Raw genomic sequence first — 13,449 nt, forward strand, 5'->3', positions numbered from 1 at the left:
TACATTGGTCTTTCTCTTTTCTGTCTCTAAGCTTATTACTATGTATATATATATATATATAAAAGTTAGTAGTCATTAAGGGCAAAGTGCTAACTTAATAAAGAGAATAATAATTATTATTCTTATAATAATCCATAATAATTATTATTCTTTTTATTAATAACATCCTAAACTGTTACTTCCTGTAATACATATATATATATATATATATATATATTTTTTTTTTAATAGGAGTAGTTAAATTCATAGGCGCAGATAACACCTTGCTTTCACATAACCCTTCACTTCTCTGGGATGAGTGTTGCTTAAGGTTTTTCTCTTTTCTATTTTTAAGCTTATTTTCATGTTTATTTTTATTTATTTATTTTTGTTTAGATAGAAGGGATGGTTAGGCTCATAGGAGTAGAACAGGTCCAAAATATGCAGCCCCATAATGGTTTCTTCATTTTAGGGACGAGGAAGTCAAAAGGTGAGAGGTCAGGAGAATAAGGCAAGTGATGCAGATTTTCAAAGCTACATGATTGCAAAGTCTAGTGTGAGAGCAGCCCTTGTGAAATAGAAGCATTGTTGGCTAGGAGGCAGACACCTTTGGATAGCTTCCTGCATCTCTTCAACTTGATATCCTTTCTTAACTTTCCCAGGAGTTTCTGTGATGTTGTTGTCTTTTGGGAAGTAATCTGTAAATCTGTAAGGATCATCTCTCAAAAGGCAGGTTACAAAAGACAGATTACAAGGGTTATCAAGGATTATCAAGTTTGTAAGGATTACCTTACAAACCTGTACAGTCCCAGAAGACTCACAACATGACCTTGTTGGCAGACACTCTTTCCTGTGAAGTTTCTGAGAAGGTGTCAACATATTGGAATCAATCAGGCTTCCACCTTAAACATGTGCAGGAACTAGTGCATTATGGAGTAAACAGACTGAGGGCTAATCACTTCCACTGCTATAAAATTTATAAGCACACATCTTCCTTCAAGGGCTAGCTGTTCCACTTTAGCCACAATGGTAGAGTTTGGGGACGAGATGTGACATCCTTTTCTTGAGTCATCGTGCACACTGCTTACACCACACCTAAACTGTCTTTTTCAATTCTTTATAGTCTCATATGATGGGCAATCCTCCCCATATATAGTTCATCTCCTCATGTTTTGCTTTTTTGCCTTGAAAATGAAGAAATTTTATAACAGACTGGACCACAACCTTCTTCAGCATACTACCTCTCACTGTATTCATGGCTGTAGTTTGGTAACCGATGGATCCAGAAAAACAAATAAATTTACATTATCTTATGAGACATAATAGTGTGCACATACACACTTAATATCAAATTCCTAACTCATATATTTCTAGGTGAGAGTAAATACTTACCATCACTCATACTTGTAATGTAACAAGTTAATTGCTTAACTATGAAGTCTGTATCATCTTTAGAAAAAGGATAGAAAAATATTGAAAATGGAAATAAAAACTGAGGATTATGCTAACAAAATTACCTACCACTCTGTACATTATGGTCTGCTGATGAAATCTTTCATTGTCAACTTTATCTATACGCAATGAAGAATTTTTTGAGGTTGCTTCTGCGCCCTGAAAAAAAAAAAAAAAAAAAAAAAAAAAAAAAAAAAGAGAAAAATGTAAACTGAGAAAAACTGAGGATTATGCTAATAAAATTACCAACCACTCTGTACAATTATGGTCTGCTGTTGAAATCTTTCATTGTCAACTTTATCTATACACAATAATGAATTTTTTTTTGAAGTTGCGCTTCTGCACCCTGATTCAAGATAGATAATATTTTTAATATAAAAACAGGTTAAAATGACTTGACATAATTAGTGCACACAACAACAAAATTATTTTAAGTTTTCATTTAATATTATCCGTATATTGTTTAATATTTCACATCAGTGCTGTTGTTGTTGGTATTGGACTTAATGAAACAAGGGCTACTGAGGCCAAATTGTGTCTGTTCATTGTTTATTTACAGGTAACATATAGCTATAGATGTTAAATTATATGCTCCTGTACAGGTCAATATATTTTAGGTACATCAAAAGTTCTTCTATATTTGCTTCATTTCCTATGAAGTGAGATAAATCATGAGAGATGTTCAATATGGAAAGAGATTGAAAAGTGTTGGATGAATGCAAGGGATAATAAACCAGAAAATAATGGACCGTAAGTTTCATCTGACAGGATGAACACTGAGGTGGGTTTTCTCCCAATAGTAGGAAGAGATGTGTACGATGAGTGTCCAATTTTAAGCCTTGCCAATACCTCTTGTTTCTTTGGAAGCTAGAGAGCCACAGCTTTGTATCTTGTTTTATCTGGTAAAGTTTATTGTTGGTGTTACTTTCCCAGATCTGTGACCAGTCACATCAGTGCAATAATTATTTAATAAATACTGACATGTTACAGATCAAGAATTACTACAGGATGGCACTACTGTCATAACCAATGATAAAGCTGCCAGCACCAGCATATGCTACAGTATGTTTCTTCATCTACTGTTACAGTGGTTAAAGTTGTTGTGAATTTGTCTCACAATATTAAATTAAACTGGATTTTCTATCAAAAATGTAAAAACATCTGAAAAAATTTACAGAACAGAGTGAATCTGAAAATTTTGGTTAAATTAAGGAGAACTTCTACCAAAGTTTTGCAAAATGTTATCAAGGAATCTATGGGTAGAGTGCAATGTCGAAAAGACAAGTTTTTGAATGGCAAAAATGAATTTCTGAAGGAATCAATGGAAGAAGAAGAAAAAAAAAAAAAAAAAAAGAAAAAGTGCTTATTGTAGATCCCCCCCCCCACATGTACAGAAGGTCGCGGGTTCGAATCCCGCCTCGGACATGGATCAGAGTACTGCAAAAACCTTGGGGGGTGCATTATAGCCATAGAAGCCGATGCGCCAATAACTAACAAAAAAAAAAAAAAAAACGTACAGGGAAATAGTGTGTAGTGGCACAGAAAGGCTGACAAAACAAACTGAGTTTTGAAAGCAGCCTCCATCCATAAAAGGCGTAATCAAAAAGTCTGGCATGGGGAATGATTTGTATCTTGAAATTGTTGCATTGTAGCGAGCTGCTGCTTATCACAATATGTCTAGACATAATAATGCACAAATTATCCATTTATCTGCAGTAGTTAGTCTTAATTAGTACACAAATAGAAGATGTTTCACGTGTTTTGTTGTATTTTAAAGTGAGCAATTTTACAGAACAATGAATTTGCTTCAAATTTAATTTAAAATTAGAGAAAAGTGCAACAGAAACCCACAAAATATTAAACTAGTTTTCAGAAAAGATGCCATGTGTTGTTTGTGCACTTTTAAGTGGTTTACAAAGTTCGAAGAGAGCTGCTTATCCAACAGAGAATTACCTGGAGATCGGCATTTAAGCATTTAAGGAATTGGTAATGGATATTTGAGAAGTTGAAATTGTTTGAGAAGGGCAAGGTTTCTCAAACTGGAAGGTAGAATGCTATGTGCTATCATCAGCAAAACCATGGATAGGATTTCCAGTCAATGGAAGAAAGTCATTAGTATACAAGAGGAAAAGAGGAGGAGAAAGAACTGAACCTTGGGGAACACCAGCATTAGTGGAGAAGTTAGAAGACAGAGAGCCATCTACCATCACCCATAGTGAGTGGTCAGAGAGAAAACTGGATACCCAATTACAAAAAACAGTTGACAAACCATAACATGGAAGCTTATTTAGAAGACCTTTATGCCAAACATGATCAAAGCCTTTGAAATGTCAAGAACAACTGCTTGATTTCAAACTTTTTCATTGAATTTGTCCAAAGATGGGTAACATAAGTCAGAATATCACCAGTGGATAGACATTGATGGAATCCATACTGGAGATCGTTGATCAGACAGAAATTTCTAGACAGTTTAAGAGTTGGGGGTTAATTGTTTTCTCCATTACTTTTGAAAGATTAGAGGTGATTGCAATGGGAAGATAATTGGATGGGCAGGATTTGCCAGCTTTTTAGGAACTGGCTGGATATGAGCAAATTTCCAAGCAGAAGGAAAAACACCTTTGGAATAAGAAAGTGAAAAAAGGGAACACAGCCAAGAGTAAGTTCAGGAGCACAGGTTTTGAGAACAAGTGGAAAAATATTATCAGGACGGAGCTTTCTTAGCATCAAGATTCAAAATCCTTCACATCCTTTTGATGAAAGACCATAGCAGGCATTGAATGGAATATACTGGGAATGGTGGGAGGTGGTTTACCAAGATCATTAATACAAGAGTTGGAAGCAGGATGCTAGCAGTTCAGCTTTATCCTTGGCTGAAGTGGCGATAGAACCCACCTGGTTAAGACAGAGGTGGGAAGAGAGATGGGCAAAAGTTGCAGCCAAATAGCTTTGACAAGAGACCAGAATTCTCGGTTACCATTTGAACAAGAAGCAAGTTTTCTACTCTTAGCCTGTTCGAAATCTAGTGTGGACTGATTAATAACTGCTTTATAATTGTTGCAAATTTTGGCATAGGCAGAAAATGAACCTGGGATTTGGATATGAGCCAATTATGATATGTGACATTCTTCTCTTGAACAGCCTTAGCACATTTATTGGAAAACAAAGGTTTAGATAAAGGAAGAGATTTTAAGGTGGAGTGTGGAATAAAGGATTCCATTCCTACTAGATGAAAGCATCAGCCAAAAAAAAAAAAAAACCCACCCTTCCCATTTTACTGATCCGGTCACTCCAAATGTTTGTCTAGTTCAGCCGTAAATTTATTTAAGCTATCAACTTCCACAACAACAGATGGAAATCTGTTCCAGCAATCAATTACCCACTGGCTAAAGGCAAACTTCCACACATCTATTCTACAACTGTCTTTCCTCAATTTGAATCTATGCCCCCTCAGGTTCTTAATCTCAGCAAGGGAAGTATCCCATCAACACTGAGCCTGCTCAAACCATTCAAGGCCTTGTACACTTCAATCAGATCACCTCACATGTGCCTAGTCTCCAGATGCTGGAACCGATAGAATTTAAGCCTCTCCTGGTAAGAGAACTCCCTTGTTCCTCTCACCAATCTTGTTGCCCTTCTCTGTACTCGTTCTAGCAACTCTATGTCCTTCTTAAAATGAGGCCTTCAGACCTATACGCAGTACTCAAGGTGTGGCCTGACCATTGCATTATACAAAGATATAATCACCTCGTCTCTGCTAGAAAAATTCCTATATATCATTGACAAAACTCCATGACCTGTTCTGACTGCCTGTCTGCATTGCTCAGAGAACTTCATATCTGACTGCACAATTACTCCCAGGTCTTTTTCATTCTCCACCTCCCTAAGTGTAGTATCACACAGTTGGTACGTTTCTCTTGGGTTACTGCTACCCATATGCAGTACTTTGCATTTGTCAATATTAAACTTCAGTTGCCACTTCTCAGCCCATCTACCTAACTTTTCTAGATCCTGCTGCAATAGCATACTGTCTTTACTATCATTAACAACCCTGCCAACCTTTGTATCATTAGCCCACATTGAGCAGTGTCCATTGATTACCACTCTCTCGCCGTCTCCCACTCAACCATCCCTTTATCCATTACAGAAACTTGCCCTTAATGCCATACTGCTCCAATTTGTACAGCAGTCTTCCATGTGCAACAGTATCAAAAGATTTCCTGAAATCCAAGTATATGATATCAAAATAATTTTTTGCCAGTTCCCTTTGTGACCACATTGTAGTATCCAATCAAATTGGTCAGACAAGACTTCCCCTTAATAAACCCATGCTGTGTCTGAACTATTACTGCAGTCTTGTCTAGGTGATCCTGCGTCACTTCTTTGCATGAACACCTCGACAAGACTGCAGTCCAAACAGTAATTCAAGCAAGGAAAAGAAGAAAAAAGAAAGAAATCAAGCAGATCATCCCATTTTGCATTCTTGTAATGCCAAACAACACGAGGTTGGGAATGCCACTGAGAGAAAGGCTCCACTGGAGAAGAAACCATCATCAAGTTGTGATCTGAGGTGGCTAGAGGACCACTCACCTCGACCATGTACAGTCTGTCCTCGTATAGCACAATAGTTGCGTTCCTAGAAACCCTCGTGCAATGCGAAATCGTGCAATATAAACAACAGGCCCTATGGGAAAAGTGGGGTTAGGTGCCAACCACCCAAGATTGAACACACATTTGGAACCAAAACATTACCAAACAATAAATAATCGGGTAATTTTAATCGTTATAAAATACTTAACGTATTTTATAACGATTAAAATACGTAATAAAAATATTATAATAAAGTATTTTTAGTATTTTTTAATACTAAAAAAGTATTTTTTACGAATAAAATACGTATTTTATTCGTAAAAAATTTATTATATTAAATAAAATAGTCGTAATAAAATACTTACGTATTTTATAATACGTAATTATAATACGTAAGTCGTAATAAAATATTGCTAATGCTTTTGCTTCTATCGTAAGCAAACTTGCTTTTTGTTTGATTTTCTATCCAAACAGATGACAGCCGTTCCATCTCTTCCAATTCTTGTGTCTTAATCTAATGGATTTTAATTACACTGAGTTGTTCCTGCTATGAAAGTTGTTTTTATTTTCTCTGCATTCTTTGTAATTCTCGGCGTTGCCTGATTTAGGTCTATAGCACGTGCAATATCACATGGTCTTTCATTTCGGTTAAAGCGTTTCACAATTTCATATTTTTTCTCTATTGACAGAGGCGGACAGGAGCCTTACGGGGGAAACCACGGTGGGCCGGAGGCCGGTGTGATTTTGGCCATAAACTGTAGTATGAGGCCACTATAAATTTTACCGGTTAAGAATTTTTGATCCAGTCCGCCTCTGTTTATCGATATTGCTTTTTTTTTTTTCTCTGAATCTGCAGTGTCTTAGCCAGAACGCTTCCTTTTCACACCTTTTAAGTATTTTACTCATTTTTAGGGAATAAAGCACAATTACAAAACGAGGAGGCACGCTTGATACACATAAACAAAGCTGCCCGCGTGTAGCAACTGAATAAACAACACGGCCGAGATACACTATTAACACCTCACATTTTACTAAAGCACATTTCTGGGGGTTACTACCATAAAACAATAAAAACAATTTCCAGTTGCGTTTCTGCTAGTGGAATCTGTTATAAACTGGTAGTAAACTCCATCTAATTGCATTTGCTATTATATCGATAACTGGAATTGTGTTGGTTTTTTACGTTATTATGGTGAAATGTGTTTCCCCTTCACTGATATAAAACACATAAATACATTTTCAGAATCTTCTTCATTCCTATCGTGTTGCATTCAGTTGGGGTGATTCCGCGTTTGACTGCCATTTCTTGTAAACACAAAGGCGAATCGTGTATAAGCGAATTCGGTTCGTGTTATATAAGATAACGTTCCCCTATTTATAAATCGTGTATGATCGAATTCGTGTAATGTAAACACGTGTTATACGAGGACCGACTGTACTTCGAAGGATTGTTTGTGAGAAAAAGATCAAGCGTGTTGGCTGTATGGTTAGGATTGTCTGGTATTCTGGTAGGTAAACGAACAATCTGTGTGAGGTCATTAGTAATTGCAAACGCCTCATCAGCATCTTGACTAGCTGGGTCTGTATGACTAGAAAACAGAAGCCAAGGAAAATTACATCACTGTAAGGAAAGCTGGACTGGAGAAAGTCAAGTTTCAAAGAGTTCCAAGTGATTAGTGGAGTTGGGAGAATGATAGAGTCAACAGGTGAATTTGACAGAATGTGGTAGAGAGATTTTAACCCAGAGAAGATCGAAAAGAGGAGGTTCCAAATTACTAAGTCTGACAGGGAATATCAGAATGGACATATGCACAATTACCACCTTTGAAGCAAAAGGAATCAACAAACAATTCCGACAACTGAGATGAGCAGTGGTTGAATCAACTGATAACTGAGATTCTGTCAGAAAAAAAAAAAAAAAAAAAAAAACTTAGTCTACCAAACGAGAGGTTTGGCAGAACGTAAGCTGAAATGGACATCACTGAGATTAGAACTGAGGCCACCTATATTTGTGTAACGAATGAGGAAGTGTTTGGGAGGTTTAGATCTTTATGCAGACAAGTTTGCTCTATTAGTTTGAAAATTCATGGTGTATCAATAGTAAGAAAGGTGTGAGGAGATATGCCATATGAAGTTATGAAATTTTTGAATATGGTGTACATGGGAAGAATATATCCTCGACATAACATGGCCTCGACAATGTCCCCACTACTTGGACTCCCTCCAGTCACTATCTGGCAGAGTAGAGGCAGCGAGCTTATACACTAGCTGATCTGGAAACCTCCTAGAGAGTTACCAACTAGTAGCCGGCCTGTGAACTCTGTTTTAGAGTTGTACCCTCGAAATGTAAGGAAGATTGGATCTTGCCATGATGTCCATCGTAACGTCAAAAGACATCAATCATACTGCATGAATTAAGTTTATACTTAAATTATATGTTTAAGTTTAGGTTATATACTTGTATGTTTATACTTAAGTGTTAATTGTGGTCACATTTTATTTGTGGCCGCTTAATTTAAATGTTGTCTTTAGAAATGATATATAATATACCTGTTATAAATAGTTGCTAACTTTGCCTTATTTGAGAGTGTTTCTTTTGAATTTTGTAATATGAAATTTGTTAAATATAACAATTTATCTTTTTTTGAGATGTTTAGTGTGTTACTTAAATGCATTTATTCATTCATACAGTCAATGACAATGATAGAAATGCAAGGTTTCTAAACCTGTGTTTAACAAGGGAAACCCCCAAGCTAAGTGCAGATTTTTGTTAAATACTCTCTTCTAAATACTCCAGAAAGGGTTGGGGGGGGGGGTTGCAGTTTGAACCTGTGATTTTCAGATTCTGCAAATTATCCATACCTGTATTCTGTTGTAAAAAAATGCTAGTTTTCTTTTAGTTCGGAATTCAATCTTCAACGTTTGTTAACAGGTAATGGATGCTCCTTACTGCTGTCTTTTACTTCACCACTGAACTGAGGAACTAGCAGACATGACTCATATCTTAATAACAGAATTTCTAACTTTAAGTTTGCTATATCAAAAGTGATTAAGTTTAATCTCCAATCAGTGAATGCTTCCAGCTTGATAATTTCACATACTATTCATATATTTTTTTTTGTTTTTCTGCTCATCTCAACCAGCTTTCACTTTCTCACTGTCTTGCACATGTGTACACACAAGGTTCTTGCATCATCTTTCCCTCTGTAGTATTCTCTATAAATATAAAATCTGTTTCATTGTCTTTATTTTTTTCTTATATTTATTCACCAAAATATTAACTCCCATTCTTCATTCTACTTATCACTACCTACCTATTGGGTATTAGTCATTCGGCCATTTTATCTAGTTCTATCTCTCCAAAAATATATTTTGCTGTTAATCTAGTTTCTCTGCTATAAAGACTAACTTATCTGAAAAAAGAAAAAAAAAAGTAATTCTTTTTTTTTACCCAACCCCTTCCTGCATATATCAATTAAAAAAAAAAAAAAATGAATGGAAATGGGCTGCTGAATAAAAATAGAAATGTAAGCCAAGACTGATGACAAAATCTGATTGAAAAGAATTCAATCTTATTTGATCCTTGTGCTATATAAGCTTGCTTCCTTGCATCATTTATTGCCAATGCATATTATTTCTTTATCTTCATAGGCTGCCAATATTCTCTTATTTAACTTACACAAATCTGCTTTCTCAGTGGTAGAGAGGCCGAGGGAAAAAAAAAGTATTAACAAGCAGGTACTGTTTATTTTTTAATACAATGACAAGTTCTGGAAAATTATTTAGTGTAGTTTTGTCTAGGAAAAAAAAATGACAAATCATGTACTGTTTATTATTTTTAATAAAATTTCAAATTTTTGTGAAGTTATTACAATTGTGATAACATCAAAAATTAAGAGATCAATAACATTATGAAAAGACTGTCTTTTCTATTCTAGATTTCATTGCAAACAGCCTAAAAAAACTAATGTATCTTACTGTTATATTAATACAAACTTACATATTCATTAAGTGTTTTTTTTTTTAAGTTCTTCCTCAACAAATTAGACCTATTCTATGTGTGTATACATACCTTAACTTCAGCTTCTAGTATTTTTTGTTTATTTAGCATATCTGTTAATTTCTGTGAATTCTTCATGTGAACATCTCTCAAATAAGAAATATCTGCTTCAATTCTTTCAAGTTTCCTCTCCTCTTTTTGTAGCAGCTTATCTAGGTGCTGAGTTCTTTTCTCTGCTGTCATGGTTTCTTCAGTTAAAGTTGTCATCTGATTACCTAATTCCTTCTTTTCATCTTTCTGTTGTTTAAGCCTAGAATTTAAGTGTAACTGGTATAGATACCTGAATAATTATAGTATCTAATTACAATAAAATTATTATAAAATTATATTAAAACCAGTATACCTTTGAGGAATATACCACAAATGCAATTCCAGTATCAGAACAACTATTTGTCGGTTGGTTGACCAAGAAACACTACAGGTAATGAAAAGATGGCAAATTTTTTCCATTCAAAACTGAAAACAATGGAGCCTCTCAATCACTATGATGCAAGGTGCATTCAATTTATAAGATCCCTAAATTTATTTTTCATAAAATACACAAGACAGTCAATTTTTTTCTCAACAAGTCATTTTTAAACAATTTCCTAGAAGGAACACACATTTTTCACACCTTTCCTTCTGAGTTGTGATAGCTACTGGGAAGGTTTTTGGAGTGTATTTAGCCCACTGGTGAATGGCCAAAACAGCTGCTTGTCAGTTAGCAAAAGTTTTGCCATGAAGAGCATCCTTCTCTTTAACTGTAACAATGGCTGAGCCTGTCCAATGAAAGCATGCCGAGTCACTGCCACTCAAAAGTTCCATGTTGCTGCAAGTGTAGAGAAAATGATGGTTGCTGTTTTCTGAGATATTGATAGAATAATCCTTACACATTGTGTTCCCAAGGGCACTAAACTGATAAGAAACATCCCCATGGACTAAATTATAATTGATTCCATCAGGACAATGCCCCATCCCACCACGCTGCTGAAGTGCAAAATATTTTTACAGAAAATAAAATTGAGGTTATCTCACATCCTCCATATTTGCCTGACCTTGCACCTGGTAACTTCTGTTTGTTTCAAATGGATGCTTCTGGATGCTCTTCATGGCGGATCTTTTCCTAGCCAACAAGTAGCTGCTTTAAACATTCACCATGCCTCAAACAAATCTTTGCAGCAGCCTTCAAATTTGGAAGAAAAGGTGTGAAAATGTGCATTCCTTCTAGGAGATTGACTTGTATTTGTGCATTTTATGAGAAATAAATTTGGAGACCTTATAACCTGAATAATAAGTACTTGTACTCATACAAGTACTTATTAATATTAAGTTCAATATAAATATTCTGTGTTGTTTTTCAAATATGGCCCTTGATGAAAGATAAGTGGATCATGAATTTTTTTTTTAACATATATGCTAAATATTTAGCAATATCTGAATTATAAATAAAACTTTGAACCCAGTCTATTAAATCATATTTTGAGTTGTGAATAAAAAAATATGAAATTCTCATATTCTGTGACTTCAGTGTTCACACACTGAAAATTAATAAAAGAAAAGGCATTTTTTTTTTTTTTTTTTTAATAAGTGTTTATAATGCAGAGTGGGCCACAATGAAGTGCAGGGTAACATCTTGATATTCACTCCAATTCTTTTGTTACAAGCTGAATAAATTACAAGGAGCAGTATGAAAGTAATGCCTCTTATTTTATTCCTCAGAAAATTTAATTCCAACAACTATGCCTTTTACATCAATTAATCATCAATCGTCAATAAACACACTTATTTTTCCACAAAATCACCATTTTCTATGCACTTTTGCCATCTCTGAGTCAGATGTTGCATTCCAATCCTGTAAAAGTCTATTCTTGCTCTGGAGGGCTTTGCAAACACTGTGCTTGAGCTGGTTATTGTCCACAAAATGGGTTCCGTGGAGTGCATCCCTCAGCAGGCCGAAGAGGTGATAGTTGGAAGGTTTAAAATCAGGGGATGAGAGGTATGAGGAAGAATGGTGCACCCTGGTTTTGCAATGGCCTCCGTCGTGCACAAACTGGTGTGGGGTCATGCGTTGTCATGGAGGAGAACCGCATTAAGGTTTTTGTCTGGTTGAAGTCTATGGAAGCGGGCTTTCAACTTTTTCAATGTTTCCACATATTGATCTGAGTTGATTGTGGTGCCATGCTCCAAGAAGCCCACAAGCAAGACTCCATCTTCGTCCCAAAACACTGTCCCCATGACTTTACTGACAAAAAGGCTGTGTTTTGAACTTCTTCTTGCATGGTGAATTTTTATGGTGCTACTCCGTCGACTGTCTCTTCATTTCAGGGTCAAAATGGTGGACTAGGTTTCATCACCTGTGACTATGAGTGAAAGAAAAACCTCTCCTTCTCTTGTAGCGCTTAAGAAGTTCCATACAGATGACTTTCCGGGCTTCTTTGTGCTCATGAGTCAGAATTTTCAGGACCCACTGGGTGCAAACCTTGTTGTAGCCTAGTTCCTTTATGATGGTTATCACAGCAGGTTTTCTTATACCTACTGCATTGCACAATTATCATATCGTTATGTAGCAATCCTCTTTGATCAGTGCATTTATCCAGCTCATGTTGTCTGTTGTCACTGATGTTACTGACTGGCTGCTTTGAGTTTGTCAATAATGTCACTTTCCCCACTCTACAATTGTCTTACTGTACTCACATTTACAGTATTGTCACCATAAAAATTTCTGAGATGCGTATGGATTTTGACAGGCATCACTTCTTCTGGTAAGAAATTCAATCACCACTCTTTGCTTGATACATACTGTATATCTGTAACATCCACTATTTTGAACTATCCACATGCTGCACTCACGAGACTTATCACAGCGCCACTCAGTATGGTGAAACTAAAGACTTCTAGTGGCCACTGTGATATGTGAAATGATCTACAGCACCACATTTGAAAGCAAAAAATTAGGAGGCATCACTTTTGTACTGTTCCTCGTATAAGGAATTTTAATTACTATGAATACCTGTGATTACCAAGTTTTAATTTTATATACTAATAATTAATAATGATTTGTATAGCAAATTTGTATTTTCTATATAAAGAAAGGAAGCTAAAAGAAAGCGTCCCAAATTTTTGAGCTTTATTTTAAATGTGGTTCAGTATATCTTTTAATGCAAATTCAAGAGAGAACTGCACTAGAGGGATGTACCCTATCTTAAATATTTGAAACGGTGCCTGTTCTATGATGTTCCCATCTAAAACAATCTTAACTCTTTGTATATTTTAACCTTTAATTCCTGTTGCCTTTGTTCTGTTTGTGAAGATCTTCATTTTGTTCTTCTTTGCTTAAGCATATATAATACAATTAAACTAAAATATATTTCATGAATATTTTATTATTAGAA

General features: G+C 35.5%; 1 protein-coding gene across 1 annotated transcript in view; it reads right to left on the bottom strand.

Annotated features, from left to right (window-relative positions):
- LOC150084221 (coiled-coil domain-containing protein 39-like) overlaps positions 1-13,449 on the bottom strand; it is a 197,112-nt gene that overhangs the window by 88,451 nt on the left and 95,212 nt on the right. Inside the window, exons 11-12 of the mRNA XM_090376158.1 lie at positions 10,091-10,328; positions 1,501-1,590 (exon numbers count right to left, since the gene is read on the bottom strand). Of these exons, the coding sequence (XP_090232284.1) occupies positions 1,501-1,590; positions 10,091-10,328 (328 nt within the window). The remainder of the gene's footprint in view (positions 1-1,500; positions 1,591-10,090; positions 10,329-13,449) is intronic.

This window comes from Mastigoproctus giganteus, chromosome 6, assembly GCF_048544385.1.
Source record: "Mastigoproctus giganteus isolate SK-2022 chromosome 6, ASM4854438v1, whole genome shotgun sequence".
Taxonomy (NCBI): Eukaryota; Metazoa; Arthropoda; class Arachnida; order Uropygi; family Thelyphonidae; genus Mastigoproctus; species Mastigoproctus giganteus.